This window comes from Plecotus auritus, assembly GCF_963455305.1.
Source record: "Plecotus auritus genome assembly, chromosome: 2".
Taxonomy (NCBI): Eukaryota; Metazoa; Chordata; class Mammalia; order Chiroptera; family Vespertilionidae; genus Plecotus; species Plecotus auritus.
This window is the reverse complement of record NC_137771.1, coordinates 204749286-204771568: the sequence shown is the minus strand read 5'-3', so window position 1 is coordinate 204771568 and position 22283 is coordinate 204749286. Positions and strand designations below refer to the sequence as shown.

General features: G+C 43.1%; 1 protein-coding gene across 5 annotated transcripts in view; it reads left to right on the top strand.

Annotated features, from left to right (window-relative positions):
• LOC308242906 (IQCJ-SCHIP1 readthrough transcript protein) overlaps positions 1-22283 on the top strand; it is a 687650-nt gene that overhangs the window by 611691 nt on the left and 53676 nt on the right. The window contains exon 1 of one of the 5 annotated variants that reach the window (XM_080657701.1): positions 17712-18242. The exons of the other annotated variants lie outside the window; for them this stretch is intronic. Within the exon in view, the coding sequence (XP_080513827.1) occupies positions 18213-18242 (30 nt within the window). The 5' untranslated portion in view covers positions 17712-18212. Of the gene's footprint in view, positions 1-17711; positions 18243-22283 lie in introns of those variants that run through there. 5 annotated transcript variants of the gene reach the window in all.

Genomic DNA, 22283 nt, shown 5'->3' with positions numbered 1-22283 from the left:
TATTGATTTCCATAGTGGCTACACCAATCTGCATTCCCACCAACAGTGCACAAGGATTCTCTTTTTTTCACATCCTCACCAACAGTTTTTGTTTGTTGATTTGGTAGCCATTCTGACAGGTGTGAAGTGATATCTCCTTGTGGTTTTGATTTGCATTTCTCTGATGATTAGTGATGTTGAGCATCTTTTCATATGTCTGTTGGCCATCTGTATGTCCTCTTTGGAGAAATGTCTATTCAGATCCTCTTCTCATTTTTTAATTGCATTGTGTGTTGTTTTTTTCATGTTGAGTTGTATTAGTTCTTTATAAAATTTAGATATTAGGGGAGTGGGGGTAAGGGGGGGTCAAATATATGGTGACGGAAGATGATTTGGCTTTGGGTGGTGGGCATACAATACACAGATCATCTATCATAGAAGTGTATATAATCTTGAAGCCTATATATCTTATTAACCAATATCATCCAAATAAATTTAATTTAAAATAATTGAATATTTACCTCTTATTGAATGTATCATTGGAGAATATCTTCTTCCATTCAGTAGGTTGTCTTTTTGTTTTGTTGGTGGTTTTATTTGCTGTGCAAAACATTTTAGTTTGATGTAGTCCCCTTTATTTATTTTTTTCTTGTTTTCCTTACTCAAGGAGAGATGACAGAAAAAATATTGCAAAGGTAAATGTCAGAGATTTTACTGCCTATGTTTTCTTATAGGAGTTTTATGATTTCGAGTATTATATTTAAGTCTGTAATCTATTTTGGAGTTTTTTGTTTGTTTTGTTTTTTGTTTTTTTTTTTGTTAATCCTCACCCAATGATACTTTTTCCCTTGATTTTTAGAGTGGATGGGAGGGAAGGATGGAGGGGGAGAAAGCGGGGAAGAGAAACATCAATGTGAGAGAGACACATCGATTGCTTGCCTCCCACTGCATGTGCCCAACCAGGCCGGTGATAAAATCTTCAAACCAGGTACATGCCCTTGACTAGGAATCAAACCTGAGACCCTTCTGTGCACAGGCTGACGCTTTAACTACTGAGCCACACTGGCCAGGCCTGAATGTTATTCTTAACTGCAAATGAAGCATGACATCAGTCATGCCAAACAAAGCATTGACTCCTTCCTCGAGAGCATTCCCTACCTGCCTGTAGGAACTCTGTCTTGTCTTTGCAGGAGCCATCCACTTCCTGCAGTGTGTACATCCAAGAGCAGTAGCCATGAAGTAGAAGAGATCACAGGGGCAGGACAGGGCAGGGATGCATTCCAGACTGAATCATCATCCATCTGGGGATAGATGGCATACCTGCCTCATTCAACCCATCATGTAAGAGAAGCAAAGTCCCTGCACAGATTTAGCCATCAAACCCGGATTACGTGACTGGCGCTAAATGAAGCATCCTCGTGGGCTTTTTGGATTCAGCTGTGCCAGCCCTCTACCCTGTGCTCTTGACCCAGATTCAGGATTAATTAATTTATCATCGAAACAGGGCAAGTGAGAATGGAAACTTCAGTAATTCTCTTACTGTGGAAATGTAATCAGTGAGGATGCCAAATTATAGAACAACAAATAGTTTCTACAGAGAGGCGCACTTGGATTAGAGACTCAAGTCACATCCAGCATTTCTTTTTTTAAAAAAAATAAATCTTTATTGTTCAGATTATTACAGGTGTTCCTCTTTTTTTTCCCCCCATAGCTCCCCTCCACCTGATTCCCCACCCCACCCCATGCCCTTACCCTCCCCGCCCCCCCTCCCCCCCCCCCCCCCCCCCCCCCCCCCCCCCCGCCACTGTCTTCATCCATAGGTGTAAGATTTCAGCATTTCTTCTTCAAACATGAGAATACTTTCGGGAAAGCCACAGCCTAAATTGTAGGTCGGTGGTTGGTTTTAGCTGTCATGTTCATTTGCTTGATTTCCTCTAAGAGAGCAAACATGCTAAATTTTTCCTTTTTTCCTTTTTTTTTTTTTTTTTCTAGCCTAAACCTCCATGGCAGGCAGGCAAATTTAAAAGCATGTCTCAAACCCCACTCACCTTTCTACCAGTTATTTTGCATCCTATCCTTTTGATGAGAAAATAAGTTGGAGCACTTGATCATCCCTTAAATATAAGAATTCTGACTTAGTGTCCTTACCAATATCCTCTTTTTTGGAGTGCACAAGTTGGCAATATCAAATTATTGTCTATTTTGCCAGGCTCTCCTCTGGACCAACAGTCTATCTTACAAGGTAGCAAATTGAGAAGAGGAAACAAACACGGGGCTGTGTTTTTCTTTTTAATTAATTGTGTATGCAGTTGGGGGCAGTGGTCTAGTGGCTGCAGTTGAGAAGGTGCTAAGTGTCCATGGGGAGCTGCAAATGAGTGCTTTGCCCTCAGGTCCAGCTGGCACAGCTGGTCATGCCCCCAGGGCAGCCTGCAAAGACAGGGGCCCCTCTGAGCCTGCCAACACGCAGTTCACTGCGAGGAGGAAAATGACGCCCGAGGCCTCGCTACCTGGCTCACGAGCTGGCACTCAGCCTCCCAGTGGTGCAGGTGAGGCTTCACCCACTGTTTAAGATGAGGATGTTTCACTTGGCCCGTTTGGCCGCAGTGGTGAATTGAACTAACAGCTGGTTGTGGGCACACTCCTGCCCGGACCCCAAGGTCCTGATGTTAGAAAAACTTCATGATTCCATTCATTTATTCAAATATTTACCGAACACCTACTCTATGCTCAGCACCATGCTAGATGCTGGACATACAATGGTAGCTATGTCAGATATGGCCCTTGCTCTCTCATGGAGTGGACAGTCTCATGGAACAAACTGCTGCTTAATTGGCCTGGCCAGAGTGACTCAGTTGAGTGTTCCATGAACTAAAGGCTGCCAGTTCAATTCCTGGTCAGGGCACATGCCCGGGTTGGGGGGCTCTATCCCTGGTGGGGGACATACAAGGAGGCAGCCAATCGGATCGGTGTTTATCACATCTATGTTTCTCTCCTCTCTCTCTCTCTCTCTCTCTCTCTCTCTCTCTCTCTCTCTCTCTCTCTCTCCCCCCCCCCCTCCCTCCCTTCCTCCCTCCCTCTCCTTCCCTCCCTCCCTCTCTCTCCTTCTCCTTTCCTTTCTCTCTAAAATCAATATTAAAAAATCACAAATTAACTGATAGTTACAAACTGTGCTAAGAAAGAAGACACTGTGTGTGCTAAGTGGATTTGGCAGAACATTCTTTAGACTGTGGGTTAAGGAAAGGCCTCTGACTGTAAGCAAGATAATTTACTGGGCGGAAAAGGGAGGGATGTTCCGACTGAGAAACACCTCACGTGAAGGCCCTGAGGAGGGGCAGTCTTGGCCTTTCTAGGAATCTGCTCGGCAGCCAGTGTGCCCACAGCTAAGTAAGCAAGAATATGCGAGGAGCAAAAGAAGCCTGAAGGGTAGAGCAGGGCCTGTGGGGACTTAGGATTGTATCCTAAATGTTGTGGGAAACCAGCAAGGAGTTTTAAACCAAGAGCTGACATGATCTGATTTATGATTTCAGCAGACGTATTTTTCATTCACAAAGAATAACGAAGGCTGCAAGCGCTTAATATTTTTGCAACAGTTTGGGAATAAATCAAGGAGCATGCAGCTACCCAGACTCTCAAATCAGGGGCAGCTGGGTGAGTGAATGAGTCTGAAATTCGTTTCAAACGATGTTTTATAAATTTGTGCCATCCAAAGTTAGGGTCGGGGGCCTGATTGCCTCAGCTGCAGTGACAGCTCTGCTGAAATAATCACTTCTGTCCTTTGGAAATTTGATTTAAAAAACCTCAAAACAAAACACAAGTAGTGTAACCATCATTGTAGGTTTCCACCGCTGTCTGCAGAGCAGATGTGTGCCCTTTCCGCGGGCTACCATTCCTCCCAGTCACGCTGGGAGTCGGCTACCATTCCTCCCAGTCACGCCGGGAGTCGGGCGCAAGAGGGGAAGCATGGGCGCGGAGGCAAAAACAGATCGTGTTTATTTTTCTAGGTTTTTCTTTTCCTTTGAATGTCAGGAATGGAAACAAGCCAAGGCTGTGATCCCTTAGCGTTATCTCCGATGAGGAGAGAGGCGAGATGTGGGCCTGAGGTAGCTAGGTGCTCTGCAAGGTGCAAGACCTCAAAAGGACTGCTGATTTCCGTCTCGGCTTCTCAATACATGACGAAAAAGTCTGAGCACTTACAATAAATGCGCACTTTGTTAGCCCAGCTTGTCTGAAAGAGGCTGTCTTTGCCCTTCACCGAGGAAAACTGGTTCGTTACGGAGTTTTAGAAGAGCTGCTATTAACCTGCAGATTAATTTTACTGCTCACGAATTATCCGTGACCGATTTAACCCTCCCCTCTGAGAATGAGGGCACCTGTTTGGAGTAAAGTCATTTCCTAGCCAGTGCCTTTACATTCTGAAAGAGTTTATTTTTAAAAGACGAGAAACTTTCTGAACTCCATAGCTTTAAGATCAAGCGAGTTCAGGAAATTTTTTAATGATAGGCTGGCATTTTTATTACACTTCAGAAAACCTTTTATTAGACCAGTGTTTGCTTTCCTACCCTTAAGCAACTAAAATCATTTGGGCACCTCTTTTGAGGCTGAGAATGAGAAAGATTATAAAAGCGTTCCAGGAAAAGCTGGTTAGGGAATATACCTGAGAAAGCTCTTAAGTACTTAATCCCATTATAACTAATAGCATTTCAACACTACTCTTATATTGGGGCGGGGGGGGGGGGGGGAGAGATTTAAGGACCACTAAAGAATTTTGATAGTTTCTTAGAGATTATGTTGAGTTGAGTCATAAATTATTCTGCCTTGCCCAGAGTTCAGTGGTGAACTAGGGAAATACATGAGTTGATGAGCAGATAGTTTTCAGCAGAAATAGACTACATAAATTATTATGCATCCCTTCTTTTCATTATTATTTTGTTTTATTCTGTGAAATAAATCTGTCAAAAATAGTAGCTCTTTTATAATAAAATTAACTTTCATAATAAACTGGTGGTCCAGTGGGTTTAGTTTTGGAAATATATTTTTCCACAGTCAAAAAAAAAGAAAAAAGAAAAAGAAAAGAAAAGAAACCAGTGCCTTTACATTCATTACGTTTATATCAGGAACACACCTTAAATTGAAATTTAATAGTTTTTTGCTGACTCAGTGGCAGTATGTGATGGTATTAATTTTGTTTTGTTTATTTTGGCTGTTGTTGCTTATTTAGAAAACTTATATAAAATAAACCTGATTTAAAATTTAAAAAAAAATCAACAGCATGAAAACAGGGGGTAGGGAAGCACAAGAAGACGGCTGTTTGTGAGTCAGCCCACTTTTTAGATTAGGAAGGACAGGCTGTGAGATGTGAAGTTGCCCACGTGCATCTAGTAAGAGGCACAGTCAAGCCCAGAATCCGGGTCTGGACTCCTGGTCCACGGCTCTATCAATTTCAGAACCATCAAAGATGGCCTAGGTTGTAACTCGGGATGTGTTAGCATTAGTGGAACCTTTATACTCTTTTTAAAATGTAACTTAAGACATGTTTATATTTATAACTGATACTAAAATATCATTGTCCCATATACAGTTTGAACTGGTTGAAAAACACAGTTGTCCACTAGAGGTCACCTTTCTTCAAGATGAGGGTCAGTCCCCTTTCCTAATTCTCTGTTGATCTGGTTTTAAATAAGCCACCACCACCTCAGAGAAATGAACATAATTTTTTTGTCATCAGAGATTCCAAATATTGCTTGAACTGAATGCCCTTATATTGTAGGTAAGGCTACCTGGGCTACCAAAAAGCCTGGAGGGATGAAGGGAAGGTATGCCCCCTTCTTTTCTCTCTCTCTCTCTCTCTCTCTCTCTCTCTCTCTCTCTCTCTCTGCTACAGGTCTAGCTTCGCCTCTCTTAACAGATCAACTTATTTTTATTTGGAAAGACTTGTGTTCACCCTGGCAGGTTATACTACCCTCACTTTTTCTGCCATTTCTCTCTCTGACTCCAAAGTCAGAGACTAAAATGGAGACTAAAAAAAATGATCTTTAAACATTGACATAAATTTGGGATGAAACCATGTAGACATCACCCAAATTTATCTTTGAGTCAGTTACTATTTTTCTACAGCGTGCGCATTTCAGTCAGCATTGGCCAGAAAATACTATGGGGAGAGGACTAGGACGGTGTCCAATAAACAAGCACTTTGGCATATTCTATTGAAATATAAACCATCTCATTATTCTAGAGGGAGAGGGAGGCTGCCCACTATAGCACTGCCTGACACATTAGGTTTCAAACTGTGTCTGTAGAAACCCAGGGTTGCGGGTGGTATTTTTAGAGGCTCATTTTCACCTAGTATATGAGCTGCTAAACATCTCGGCCCCAACCTCCACCTCCCAAAATCAAATTGGAAATCAAAGTTCTGAGATGTGAAAATCATTGAGAATATAGATATAATTGAGATTGTCTGGGCTTTTGGAGAAACGTTGTCCTGTCAAGCTGTGGTAAGAAGATACCACTTCAGTCCAATTTGTAGTGATTTAGTCCCTTATATCCAGGCAGAGTATTTTTCTTCACATACCCCTCCTCGCTTGATATCAGCCTATTAATTTGCCAGGTTAAGAAGTGTTTTACAGTCCTCAAAATTGAACTTATAAATGTGTCATGGACCATGAGAACTCTCTGCTGGTCTTGCTGAAAACTCTTGCATGTCCAAGCAGGAAAAATTATCTGAGTGGTCCAAGAGCCGCAGCTTGGCACCATGCCAGGTTAGGGTAACGCACATCTGTTTGGCAAATTCTTTCATCAAGTCAAATAGGTGGATTGTGCAATGAATAATAAATGCCCAACATATCAAATGAGAAAGTCTGGTCCTAGGTTGATGACCTATTATAGGTTGGGCTACTCTGTCTTATCTTGTTGACAGTAGGAAATGTGAGCACCTGATGTATAATATTAGTATGTCAGTTTTGAAATAAATGTCTTATTACTTTGTTTTCAAGCTTCTGGATATACTTAATGAAGAATATCCAGAGATTGCCTCATGAGCTATTAAAAAGGACGTTACCATTTCCAAACTACTTACCTGTGTGAAACAGAATTCTCTTGATGTGGCACAAATAAAATAGAAATAAAGGTAAAAATACAGTTGGAATAAGGCTGGAATTGACTTCTTTGAGTTCTATTTTTAACAGTTTATATTTAACAAAACAGCCTGATGTTCTCATTGAAGGATATATAATCCTATATAATAAAAGCCCAGTGAACGATATGGTGGGATGACTAGAATGACCAGAGACCAGAACTACCACAGTCCCTCACCCTAGCCGGCCGACCCCAGCGAGCGGTTAGGGGCGATCAGGCAGGCAGAGGCAGTTAGGGGCGATCAGGCAGGCAGGTAGAGTGGTTAGGGGCAATCAGGCAGGTAGGCGAGTGGTTAGGGGTGATCAGGCAGGTAGACAAGTGGTTAGGGGTGATCAGGCAGGCAGGCAAGTAGTTAGGAATGATCAAGCAGGCAGGCGAGCAGTTAGGGGCCAGCAGTCCCAGATTGCGAGAGGGATGTCCTACTGCTGGTTTAGGCCCAATCTGCAGGGGTCCCGGATTTCAAGAGGGTGCAGGCCGGGCTGAGAGAACTCACCCACCCCCGTGCATGAATTTTGTGCACCGGGCCTCTAGTAAGTAAATAATAGAAAATTGAACTAACAATAATTTTATCTTCATTAAAAACACTTTTGATTGTTTTGCATATTGGTTTTCATTTTCAAAGCAGATGCTAATACTTAAAGAAAAATGAAAGAGTGATAACCATTGATTCACACTAATAATTTGCTCAGGAAACTATTTTTTAATATCTGAATTAATAAACATAAATGTAGCCAGGGTTAGAATAGTCAATTTACATAGTTTACAAGACTCTCAGGTAAGATTCTTATTTACAAATATTAGGATAAAATATTACAACTTCTCTTATTTTTATCTTACTCTCACTTCCCATTTTTTGGGCTCAAAGTATGTGGGAACAAGTTGTGGGAATATCCTGACACCAAGCATCATTTTCTGTGGGAAATGACCTTGATGCAATAATTAAACCAAAATGTGGGGTGTTGAGTTCGAGATCGTTGTCTCGTGAAATCAAAGAATGAAGTCGCGACAAAAATGGTTAACGGAGGCAAAGTTCATTGAGAGAAGCCAGTCCTGGAAAAGGTGCAGCGGGGGTTCCAGAAGCAGACCAGTGTCCAGGGCTTCCTTTCCATGTTACAGTTGGGTGTTAAAGTCTATAAGTTCGTGTGTGGAGCCCCACATGGCCATAAGCCACCTGGGCGCAGGGGAGCTTATCTCCTGCCATAGGAGCGCCCAGTGCACTGAGGGGAGAGAGGGAAGAGGAAGCGCACGGCTTTTTGGTGTATATATATGCTTGTTAGTCCCAAAATTCTTCCAAAGAATTTTGCCTTGGCAACATCCTTGGGATTGGTTTATACGCCTTACTATCTTGTGATTGGTTATCTGCAAGCTGCCTGTCTTAGCAACATTCATAAAGTTTAAAGTTCATGTCTCCAACGTTCACCCTTTCCTTCCCCACCCAGTTGGAATACCCTAGTAACTCTGCCTAGTTGGGTTCCTGGTTTTATTCTCTCCTCCCCAGTCCCTCCCCCCAAAGTCCCAGTCCCTGTCTATCTAGTTTCCTTCTGTCTCCACAATAGTAGCTTCCAAGTTCACAACCAGGCACTCTCCCTGAAGTCTCAGACCAGATTAAGATGCTCAAATCATAGTTCATTAAATCAGTGCATATCAAGAAGCAAGGGCTCCAGATGGAATGAGCTGATATACTTAGTGTGATATTCTGATTTGCTCTTCATCCCCATTCTGGCACTGAGCTCCTAAAACCCTTGGAATTTCCTAAGTGAGGGTATCTCTTGTTATGTTAATGAGGTGACTTTTAGAAGGCACCACAGTTTGGGGACTGATTGCCAGGGGCTGCCAATCACATGATCAGAGGATGGAAAGTTTCATTCGCCCCTCCCCGCCCCTGAGGCCCCTGGGGCGGGGAGAGGGCCTGGAGATGGCATCTATCACCAATGGCCAGTGATTTAATCAATAGTGCCTATAAAATGAAGTCTTCATAAAAACTCTAAACGATGGGGTTCAGAGAGCATCTGGGTGGGTGAACATGTGGAGATTTGGGAAGGGTGGCATGCTGGGAGAGAAAGGTATGCCCTTTCCCCCATACCTTGCCCTATGCATCTCTTACATCTTTTCCTGATTTGCAGAAGCACAGGTGACAACCCGGACTTGCAATTGGCATCTGAAGTGGGGAGGGAGGACAGTCATTGGACTAAACCCTTAACCAGGTAGATAGTGTCAGAACTGAGTTGAATTGTAGGACACCCAGCTAGTGTCCAAGAGTTGCTTGGTGGTATAGGAAAACCCCCACCTCCTCATGAATTGGAGTTGGTCCCAGTGTCACTGGGCCAGTTCCATGCCCAGGGATGGCCCTGCCCCAGCACGGTCCAGACCTTTTGCATGTCACCCAACCTCTAGACTCTTGACTTGTGTGAGTCAAAGTGAGAATGAAAGCAAGTTTTATTCAGGTAGAGAAAAAAGGGCCAGGACACACGTGCCCCTGGAAAGAAATAAAAGTGGACTCGGGCCAGTGCACGTGGGCTGCACACTGTGGTCAGTAGTTCTTGGGATTTTATGTGTTTCTGAGGGTGGGTGTTTCTAAGCTTTGTGGTGCCAAATTCTGACTGCACCTTCTGGTTGAGAGGGGACCTTATTCCTAACATGATCCATTCTGGAAGTGTCATAGTATTAGCCCCCCTGGACTCCCTACTTATGTCAGTTTTCATTATGATGATGGTACTATGAGCTTTGGAATTGCTCTCTGGTCAGTTTTTCCCCCATCTTGAAATGATCTGGTTTTAGCCAGTCCTTGTTGTGGTGACTTCTGTGACTACTGCAGGGGTCTCCTGCCATAACCTGTTTCCCTCTGATCATGCGTGGGGGTGGGGGCTCAGGTGAGAGGACCTAGTGCCTTAGAGTCCTGTGATGTGGACTCCTACTCCTTCATTCCACTTGTTGGGATTTTTCCCTAACTTCTTCCTCACCGGAGTCACACTGAGGATACGGTGCAGGAGTGTGGAAGGACCACAGTACCTGGATCTTGGGTTATACAGTATTTGTATGCCCAGCCTTTCCACTGTAGCCACCTTCCCTGTATGGGGATATGGTTAGGAACCAGAGTTGAGGTTTGAGAAAGGAGGCCCAATTAGACAGAAGGTGTCTGCTAATGATACACAACTTGCGTTAGCAGAGACACAGGGGCGAGTCCTCTGGCTCCCTCTGCAACTTGCCCCCTCACCTGATGAGCAGCTAGCTGTAGATTGTATTATTTAGGCAAAGGGCACAGAGGACCAGAATGGGTATCACAAACGGGCAGCCACTGTACCGTCCAATGAATATTGAGTGCCTCGTGTGCTTCAGGTTAGTGTGCCGTGAGTATTAGAGGATTCTTCAGTCTTTCTATCACGTTCTGTGCTCTATGCTCGGCACACATGCTCAGTCTAGTCTAAGACATCCAGGTGACTAACTTTGCAATACTTAATACATCTCATGAATTCTGCCTCTGTGTACTTGCTTACTTATTGTCTAAATCTAACACAGTTACCCATTTTACCTGTGTGTGACAAGCTACTACATATTCATTACCTATACTTAACATATCTTATAAATTTTATCCATTCCATTTGTTTATCTTGTTCTTCTATAGCATTAGTTGAATATTCTCAAGTAATATAGGAACATCCCCTACAAAATCTCTTGGAAAAGCTGGTCCAGCCTCTCTGGTCTCACCACCCTAACCAGCCTCCCTGTCCTTTAGGTTTATAGCATCACTGTTCCTTCAAAGACCCATCAAGGGTACTCATCCATCTGTGCTCCTGCATCTTCCCCATCTTCCCTGCAACCTTCTACTTCCTCAACAATGGTGGGTAGCTTTACTCACTATATCCTCAGTTCCAAGGCTGAATGAACACCTGTCATGTGCTCCTGATCTCACTCTGCCAGGACCTGGTCCTTTCAGTTATTTTCCACTCACCATGGTCAGTTTCTCGCTCCTTTCTGGCTCCCTCCCTGCTGCCCACATATATGTTTGGATCTCCCCTATCTTAAAAATCAGCCATAACCACAAACTCTCTAATTCTATTACATACTCAGGCTACTACCCTCATGTTCCAATTTATCCACAAACTTTACAAACTACTCTCTACTCAGTCCCTCAACTTCTTAACCACTTACAGCCTGGCATCCACCCCTAAAACACTACTATCAAAATTATTCTTTTGAGGGCAACTGATGACTTCCAATAGTCAAAACTAATGGCTTTCGGTTGGGTTTCCTGTTCAGCTATTAGTCTTTTCAGTTTCCCGGCAGTATTTGAAACCGGTGAGCTCTGTCAGCCTCCTCTCTCTCCTTGACCTCTCATTAGATTGCCTTGCCTTTCCTGTCTTCTGTAGGCCTCTCACATTCATTGGCTTGTGATCTCTTCCTCTGTCTTCAAAGCCAACCAACCCTAGTCTTTCCTACATTGACATCTCTCTGGTTCTTCCTCTTCTGCCTCCTCCTTTTACCTTATCATTGGACCAATCAGAATAACTCAGGATAATGTCTCCATCTCGAGGTCAGTTGATTAGCAACCTTGATTGCCCTTTCCCAGGTGGGGATTAGGATGTAGATATTTGGGGGTGTCCTTATCTTGTTTATATTAGAGATGTCATTGTTTCTCATTAGTTCTTTCTCTATAATCTCTTCCTTAATCTAATCCATTTCTATAGTTTCAACTATTCTCTCCTTGAAAAAGACCCCCAAATTCTATCTGTTGGCCTGACTACTCTTGTGAGCCTACTGCACCTCCAACTCATAACTTTATGGTGAAAAATAAAAGACCTCATTACTGCAACCCAGTCCCTCAGAATTACTTCCTTCTTCTAACTTCCTTATTTCCTTTCACAGCAGCAGTGTTACTCGGCAGTGGTCTCAGAACCTTATGATTCCTTGTCTTGTTTACTCCCCCATGTCTCATCATTGCTTAGGTGCCTTCAGATCATTTTTCATGGTGTTTCAGGGAATGCATCCTCCTGTCTTTTCCTTCCCACTGTCACCTCCATCCTTCAGGCCTCTCTTTATTCCTTAGGCTGTTGTTATTGCCTTTAATTAGGAGAGGGCAAAAAAATCTATTTCTGATCCTTTCCTGGGCAACTAAGGGCTATTTTACATGTTATTCTCATTGCATCCTGTCATCAACCCAATAAACAAGGAATTAACATTCTTAGTTTAGAAATGAAGAAACGGAGGCTAAGAGTAATGAGGTAACTTTCTGAAGGTAATAATCATTCATTCATTCATTCATTCATTCAAAATTTTTTACCAAAAACCTATTATATGCCAGGTACTATTTTAGATTCTGAGGATAAGAACACTGAATAAACCAAGATCCAAGTTCTGAGGAAACTGACATTAACCTAGAAATAGACATTTAAAAGTGAACAATCAAACGAACAAGATTATTGCTGACTACTGGTTTGCCCTAGCTAAGAATTTTCTTCCTCTTCTGAATTCCTGGTGAGTAAACAACAAAATCTCTTTGGAGGCACTTAATTCATTCACTCATCATTATATTCAGCTACTTGTGTATTGCCTTATTTCTCTTACCGAAGTCTTTGAGGGCAGAAACACTTCTTCACGTGGCACGTAATAGGAATTTGTTTCAACTACAGGGTTGTATGAATCAAGGGAGACATTGGGAAAAGCACTTTGTAAACTGCAAAGCCATTTGCTCAGATTTATTGTCTCAGGTGATGCCAACTGTGTTCTTCTTTGGGTGGGTCACTCAAAGACCTGTTTCTCTCTGAAGTGAACAGGATTAATTTCCCCTACAATTCCTTTTCTTCTATTGCCCTGTAAAGAAGCAAAACTTAAAGCTATATAAAATTTCTTCCCGCTGTTCCAAAATTTCTAAGGAAAGTTTAAAAGGTTAATACTGAGAACAATGACTTCCTTTTTCATCTTCTGTAGCCTTCAGTAACTTATTTTTTCCCCCAACATTTCTTTAATAATATTTTCAAACTGAAAATTTTTTAGGTGAATACCCATTTATGCACCATTCATACTGAAGAATTCATGTTTACTAAACTTGCTTTGTCACAGCTTTCCATCCAACTCATCCCTCCATCCATCAATTCATCTCATTTATTTGATTAGTTTCAAAGTAAGTTACAGATATCAGTAAGTCTCTACCTACATACTTCAGTCCGCATATCATTAACTAGAGTTCAAATTTGTTAACAGGACCTTTTTTATTATTTTAAGATATGTTTTATATACAACTAGAGGCCCAGTGCACAAAATTCGTGCACTGGGGTAGGGATTCCTTCAGCCCAGCCTGCCCCCTCTCACAGTCCGGGAACCCTCAGGGTATGTCCTACTGATGGCTACCTATGGGGAGCAGGCCTAAGCCACAGTCTGGCCTCCCTCTGCAGGAGGTGACTGGGCTGATCAGGGGAAGGTGCCACCCCCATCACCCTGCTGCTGCTGCCACTGCCGGCCGCTGCAGCCGCCAAGGTGTTTTCAACACAGACTCCAGTCCCTTCACTACAAAAAAATGACAACTTTCTTTAGGCATTTTCAAGATGTCTCTTTCATAGGATATGACATTTCTTTCTTCCTTTCTTTCTTCCTTCCTTCCCTTCTTTCTTTTCTTTTCTTTCCTTTCTTTCTTTCTTTCTTTCTTTCTTTCTTTCTTTCTTTCTTTCTTTCTTTCTTTCTTTCTTTCTTTCTTTCTCCTCAACTGAGGATATTTTCCCATTGATTTTTAGAGAGCATGGAAGAGAGAGGGAAAGACAGAGAGAAACATCAATGTGAGAGGGACACTTCAATTGGTTTCCTCCTGCATGAGCCCTGACCTGGGCCCTGGCCAGGGAGGAGCCTGAAACCTAGGTACATGCCCTTGATCAGAATCAAACCCAGAACCTGTGGTCGGCAGGCCGAGGCTCTATCCACTGAGCCAAGCTGGCTAGGGCAGGATATGACATTTCTTAGCCCCTACAGCAGTGAACCTTGGTTTTTTTCCTCCAGGAGTGAGGTGGAAAAACTCTAGATCACCTTCTTGGATTCTTATTACCCAAGTTACCAAGAACACTGAGAGTGGCATATGGAGAGCTTAGCCAATGAGCAGTCAGAAAAGGTGTTTCCTCTGCAGCTCACGCACAGAGGCCCCCCTGTGTGTGTCCGCTGGGGTGGGGGCATGCTCCGAGCCATGCTGGTCGTGACTGTTTAAGGCTTGGAGCCAGTTGTGACTGTTAAGGCATCCCAGACAAATTTGCATATTACCACTTTATATATAGATAAAATGCACAAATCTTAAAGCTAGTATACTATTCAGTATGTTTTTGACAAATGTATTCCTGGGTAAGCCAAGACTTTATCAAGTCATACAGCTTGTGCCAGAAAGTTCCCTGTGTCCCTTCCAGGTCAGTCCATGACCCCAATAATTCACTTTTGAAACTGTAGGCTCAGATGACCTGTGGGTCATAAATAATAGTATTTTTTTTCCCTTTTAAAACATACCTTGGGTTGAGATTTAAGTAGTACTACACTGCAACCTCACTTTTACTTGATGATAAATTTTTATTTCAAGGCCAGACTACATTGGCTCAGTCAAAGGGGGTTCATTTCTCCAAATCTACTCTACTGGGTCCTTTTTTAAAAAATTGATTTTAGGGAGAGAGAGGAGGGGAGAGAGAGAAAAACATCAATTTGTTGTTTCACTTATTTATGCATTCAATGGTTGATTCTTGTATGTGCCCTGACCGGGGATCAAACCTGCAACCTTGGTGTATTGGGACAACACTCGAACCAACTAGCTACCCAGCCAGGGCTCCTGGGTCCTCATTTAGCATTGTTTCATATGAACACACTCATAAGGTATAAACCAGAATATCTGCGCCCACCCCCAACCCCCACCCCCGCTTAGTTTGATGCTTTTTTTGTTGCTGAAGAAGGATTTATATTCCTGAACAACTTTCTTAGGCCTACTTAGAAAGTAACAGTGTATCTCTTGAGTTCCTGCCTAAATTTGAAACCCAATACTTCTTATGGGAAGGGAAGTTTTGAGGACTTGGGGAAAAAAAACTGAATCTCTATGTTACATAACCCGTACTTAAACAGTTCATCAATATTTTTAGTTCAAAAATAACAAACATTACTGTAGCTCGATAAATTATTCTAGCTTAAATGTTCTTGGAACAGCTGGTTTCTGTTTAAAGTTTTTTGTACAAGCAAATCATAATTTAAATTGTAACATAAAGTCCTTCCCAGTGAATGACTACAAAGGGAAACTTGCTTAATATATTTCTTTTTTTTTTTTTAACTTGTTTATGCCACTTGAGAAGATTTTTTTTGACAGGATTTGGGATACAGTTGTCAGAAATCTGTTCTGCCCAGAGCCACCTCTGAGTCACTTCCACTATTTATGGAACAGCAACTGTGAAGAGTGGGATCATGTTTAGCTTTTTTTTTTTTTTTTTTAACAACACATGATAAATGTCTTCAGGAGCTTATGTAATATATCGCAGAGCCTCTAGTTTTCAGAAGAGAACAGAGTTCAGGAAGTGGCCTGGTACAGTTTTTGAAAGCATGTTCCTGAGTCTTAAGGTCACAGACTGTCAAAGTAGTAACTTGAGTCAAGCTTGAACAGCCTTTGAAGTTAAAGCTGTTCTGTCTTGGAAAGTTGGGATTATGCCTTTTACATTAGGCGTAAAATTTCCATTTCATCTTATATGCTGCCTTGCAAAAGAAGCCTTTGCCGGGGCCGCTTGTCCTTGCACATACTTGGGATTCCAGGGCCTGCATAGGTGGTTGTGTAACAAACTCGCACTCCACACAGACAGAAGTCTCTGCCGCTCTCTGTCCTGGGCGGAGTGCTCAGGAGGGAAGCATGGAGGTTGGGGTGGGAGTGTGTTGCATATTGTTTCCTTTCCCTGAAAAATTTCTGTCCTCTTTTCTTCGTCCGGTATCTGAGAAGGCTCGTAATCTAGTTCAGGCTTCTACTTGCCACCTGCCAACCAGGAGGCCTAAAACGTCCTGCACATGTTACGTGCCTGTCTTTCTCCTGTGTTCCAGGGAGAGGAGCTGTGAGCTGAGGGTACATCGCCAGAATACTTTCCTTTAACCCGTGAACCCAGTGCTGAAATGTGAGCCTGTGCGATCGTCATGGGGGCCCTCCCTGCCACCTTTTCCCTCCCCTGACAGGGAAGGCTCAAGCCATGCATGTGAGTGTGTCAGTGGCCTTGAATTGAGGTAGCCAACTTTTCTCCTGTTTGAATCTCAAAGAGCAAAAAATGAAGAATATTTCTAAATCAAAGAGCAAAAACGAAGAATATTTCTAAAAATAGGTTTTTCTCTTTCCACGTAACAGAGATGTTTGTTATACAATTAAAAATATATCACCAACTATTCCAAATGCAAACTCTCACCATTCCTTAAGATAGAGCATGATATGAAAGCTGTCAAACATGTTGATTTTGTTCCTCGGGCAAAAAGTACTTGTTTTTCTCTATCAGCAGCATAATGAAGGCTGCAGTTATTAATAAGAGTTTTGGGGAAGATAAATTGATAGATATATTAAATATAATATCCCTATTGATTTTTTTTAATCGATGGTTTAAATTCAGTCAAGTTTTTATTGAGTACCATTATGTGCTCAGGGCCATTTTATTAGGAAACAACAAAACAAATTGCCTATGGCAACTGAGGAACATAGATAAGAAAATTTTTATTTTATTGTGTTTATTTTCTTAATCTTCCATCATTAAGCTAGCTTCAAAATTTTACAGGCCTGGTTGATCCTTTTTATAAATCCTAAAATCCTAGAAAGGCCCTGAAGCAGTTCAGAAATTGGACCCTTTGACCCCCAGAAACATGTATGGTCCAACTTGTATTTCCTTTGCTTACCATCTGCAAGCACACAGTTCTTTCCATTGCTGTCTGTTAAGCGCAGTGGTTGGTTTCTAAGATCATGTGTTATACTAGAGGCCTGGTGCATGAATTCATGCACGGGTGTGGTCCAGCCAGCCAGCCCTGATCAGGCCTATCTGTTGGGCCAGCCAGGGGGAAGGGCCTCCGGCAGTTGGCTGGCCAGACTGCCCCCTAGTCGAACTCCCGGTCCAGGGGACAATTTGCATATTAGCCTTTTATTATATAGGATTGGGGATGTCTGCATAGTTAAATCACAGCATTGGTGCCATAGATAGATAGATGATAGATAGATAGATAGATAGATAGATAGATAGATAGATAGATAGATAGATAGATAAACACACACTCAAAGCCTTTAAAAAACTTGCAACTTAGCTTCATTTTCATGAAATGAATTAAACTGGCTTTAATAAGCTCTGTCCCTAAAAAACAAACCAAAACTATAGGAATAATTATTTCTCCTGATTTCTGTTGGACTTAAAAAGCAAGTGAGAGCCAAAAATCAGTGGATTATCAAAAGAATTACAAAATAATATTTTTTAAAGAACGAAGCCCCTTCCTTTCGTGATAAAGTTGACAAACACTTCATAAACTGAGCAGAGAAAACATCCTTTCGTGTCAGGATTCAGAGTGGGTCGTTTTCCCTTTCGCACGTTAAAAGTTCTAAACGGATCCCTCAGGCCTCCCTGTCCCTGAGCACCATCCCAGCAGCCTCTGTGGGAAGGCAGGGTGATGCCGGCGGGGGTTAGAAATCCAGTTCAGCTGCAGCCTGGATTTGCGCCCGTCTCCCTCCCGCTCCCTCGCGGGCCTTTCCCCTTTAATGAGGACTAGAATGTTTCCACGCCCGTTAACCGCCTTCCTACAGCACCAGAAGGTCACCCCGGCCCCAGCCTGATCCCTTTCTTTGTGCCGCTAATATAATTGGCTGATTGTGCCAGTGATGAGCGCCCCCTCCCCCAGCCCGGTCCTCGCTCCATGTTTGTGAGCCTCACTGCCGGTTTCCGCGGAGAGAGGAGAGCAGCTCGGCTCAGCTCGGCTCGCTGCGCGCCTCCCGCACAGGCGGTGCCACTGCGCAGGTTGATCGGGAAACAGCATCCATTTTCCTCTGCGGGGAGCCCTGCCTGCCCAGGGCGTGCTCTCCGCCGCGGGTGCCCTGCGCGCTCCCGCAGCCTCGCTGAGCAGTCCTGCTTGAGGTCTGCGCCCTAGGATGCACTGAGATGGTGCATCAGGAGAACTGTTCGTACCAGGTAAGATTTACAGCCTGGTGGTGAGGCCGGCATCCTCTGGGAGGGGAGGCCTTCCTCTTGCCAAGCAGCAGGTTGCCTCTCCGGATTTTCCAGGGATTTGCCATCCTCCTCTCCTGGCCTCCATCGCATACAGTATCTGAATTGTAATTAGGTTTTCTGGGACTAATGGGGCAGAAAACACTGCTTCCTTGGCCTTGAAGGCATATGTGAAATCCACCGAGGTGATCTGAGCTTTGCGTGTTCTGTATGCCTGCAAATAAGAGGAACTATTTCAACTGTAATTGAATTGAAGGGGCTTCGGCGGGGTGGGAATCTGGTCCGGAGACTATGGTATTTGCTCATTGCATAGGATGTGAGTTGCTTCACGTCCAGTTTTTAGGATTGTCTTTAAGGAAATGATGTAAATAGGAAGTAATTGATGATCTTAGAAATTTTCAAAGGTCAGCCAGCATATCTTTGATGTTTAAAGTTGCACTTGTGTTTCCAAACTTATTTTTACTAGTAGATTGTTTTAGATGGTTAGTAAATAAGAATTGAGGTACCAACCCGCATGCATAAAAAACTCCAAGTAGAAAATGTTTCACAATGCATATTCATCTATATGCTAATTTGCTGTCTGGAGTTTATGAATTAAACACTTAGATGACTTCAAAAGAACAGTTCTAGAGTGTTAATAACTCCTTCCTGTGTCGAGACAACATGGCCAGTATCCTCCTCATAAACAGACAGTGAGATTGTTCTCAGAGAAATGGCTCTTTGCACCTCTGGCATGGCTGTCTAAGTGCTGGAGAGTTAATATTGGGCTTTCCTCAGCTGACCGAGTTTAGAAGCGCTGAGAGACCAGTTCTCTCTCTCACTTAACAATGCCTCTTCCTTGTGTGAGGTAGGTTACCTGAGACCAGCAGGTGTTTCTCCTGAGGTCAGATTTCACAGGGGTAAATGTATGCAGGCGGAATAGGACATTTCACAAGACTTAAGGCATTGGTTTCTCGGGTAAGTCAAGTGTGCCTGTAGAAGATACTTACTCACCTTTTCCTCTGCTTCATAATTGCAATTTTGTAATTGTAGTAGAGTATTTCCCTTTATGGTACATTTAGGTCCATCTAGAGCCCACGTATCAAGATTTGTGCTTCCCAGAAATTCTTCCCAAGAGAAAGGGGTCAAGATGCTGAGGAAACAACTACGTCCTCACTCGCACACGAGACAGAGCTCGGGAGTGGAGAGTGTCAGCGTCTCTGCAGAGCCAGCCTACTTCTGGCAGGGCTCCAGATGATTAAATGACTATCATAATTAAGATAATTTTTCTCCTCTCTTTTCAGAGAAACTCTGTAATTTAATTTTTGAAAGGCAAGCTACTCCAGGATGATTCCCTATATCTTTTCATTAGGTTGAACACGAAATCACTGTTTTTCTAGGTCAAAAATTGGTCAAATGTCAGCAGTTTCATCTGGAAAGGAGGGATGTTGTTAGCCTACTGCCTTTTCCAGAGGAAGACAAATGGACTTTCTTTTATATGATCTAGAACATGTAACACTGTTATTGTGTGTTTGATAGTATTGAAGTGTTTGTGGCTCATTTTCACAACGCAATTAAGGGTATCAGGCACATAGTCATAGTCCATAGATCTTGCATCTCCATGGGTTCTGTGGTAGAACTACCTTCATTTGTATGTTCTTTTGAAACCCCTCCCTTTATCCGTAACTCAGCAAAAACAAAAACAGTAACCTGGAAGCAAAAGTCTCGATCCCACTTAGACACCTGAATCTTAGGACCCACCTGGCACCACTGAGATTGGATTCAGAAAGGGCGGTTTCTCCAAGTCCTTGGCCTGATGTTACCACAGTCACTCATGATTCCATATCGACAGTCTGATGTTTTTCAGAAACTTCTCCTTTCAGGATGATGGCGTATTCAATTATTTATTTTTGAGAATGATAATGTCGTGGGTTAAAGCAACTTCCCGAGGTTAGCATTGCTACCGAGTAGATAGAATTTATTTCTAGGACTGATTCCTTTCCTACCATAAATGTATACCAACGTTTCTTAATGGAGAGTTCATGAATGCGGCTTCAGGGGCCTTCCCCTCCACCCCAAATTCCATGCTCATTTTGGTGCATATGTCTAGATGTATATTATCACTATATTATCATCGTCATCATTATCATTGCAGCAGTAATGGCCTCTTAACCATTCTAGCTGCTCCTGCCCTTGAATGATCTTTTAAAACCTAAGTCAGAGCATGTCACCCCTCTCAAAATCCTGCTCAGAATAAAACTCTGGGCCACCCAGGGCCGTTTCCTCTTGGAGTCCTCTCCCACATTTCCCCTTCCCGTCACCCCCCTCCCTCCTACCTGGCATATGCTGCTCCGCGTAGGGTTGCCAGATTTAGCAAATCTCCTACAGCAGTGTCGGCAAACTGCGGCTCGCGAGTTACATGCGGCTTGCGAGCCGCGGTTTGCCCCTCTGTTGACTAATGAGTTTGCCGACCACTGTCCTACAGTGTTTGAGACATGCGTATACTGAAAAATTGTTCACTGTTTATTAGGAATTCATATTCAGCTGGCCATCCTGTGTTTTTCCTGTCAGTATCCCCCATAGCTTATTCAGGTCTTTGCTCAAATGTTATCTTCTCGGGCAGGCCTTCTCTAGACTTATTATTGCAACTGCCAACTTTCCAAATCTATCCCAACATCTCTGTTACACTTATGTAATTTATTTGTATACTTGGCATTCATTACCATCTATCAGAGTACATATTGATTTGTGTATTTTCTGTTTCCCTCACACCATGTAAGCTCCATGGAGGCAGGGATTTTCATATTTGTATCCATGTGCTTTCCCGGTGCTTAGAACAAGCCCTCAAGTAATATGGATGGATATGCCTACTACATAAAGTACCATAGCATCATGGTTTCTTTTTTTAAAAGAATTTCTTTATTGATTTGAGAGAGAGAGAGAGAACATAGATTTACAGCTCTACCCATTGATGCAGTCACTGGTTGATTCTTGTGTGTCCCCCGACCAGGGATCGAGCCCGAAACCTTGGTGTATCAGGTGGATGTTCTAATGAACTGAGCTACCAAGCCAGGGTACAGCACCCTGGTTTCTTATGTTTTGATATTGTCCTCCCTCCCCCAACACCTGCCGTTAACCTGAAAGTTCCCATCGAGGGACAAATGATCCCCATATTTCCTGTTGCTTTTCTCATCTGGGAAATGGGATTTTTCCTACTTATCACCCTGGCATGGAAGTTGGCAGGTCCCCTGTGGGAGGCCACCTTTCTGCATAACCACGTCTGTTACCAGGAATTAAGAGCGCGCTCCTTCTCTGGTGCACAGCAGGGACCCCGTGAAGGCTGGGAAGCTGCCGGGGAGAACCATGCACCACTCCAGCTCTCAACTGTTTGTTGCTAATATAGGAAACTGTAATTGATTCTCGTATATTGCTTTTCCAAGTAGATGATTGCTTTGAAAGAGAGTTTCACTGCTACCAGAAGCTCTGTGCATAGAACAACTTCATCCAAGGAGGGACCATCAGAGAGAAATGCTCGGGCAGAATTTTCTGTGGTGGTTGTGTTTTTAAAGGCTCTTACGTCATCTCCGTGTACTTTTCTCCCTCGGGGTTTACATTAGTGAAGAGGTTACTGAGGCATGTGCTGTCATTTTCCATTGTAGCCGTGTTCAGATAGAGCTGCCGACCTCCATCTTCCAGACTTGGGAGGAAGCCAGCCTCTTCAGGAAAGAGCCTCGCCCACAGCTTCGGGCCTGGCAGCCTTCTCAGGCCACATTCTTCTAAACAGCCCCTGGTAGAAAGCCTGGAGATATTGTTAATGTGACAGCTCAAGTTGGGGTCAGAGGGTCCGTTTTGCTTCAAAGCTCCCAAATATTTTCTCCTCTTTCCCAGCAGTTGGGTTTTGGGGACTCGTGTGTGTATATAAAAACAATGACATGCTTTCATCCCTTTCTTTCCATCGCCCCAATTCTCCTGGACCACCTCGGATACAGATCATGCCCTCACATTCTTTGCTACTGTGGGAATCTA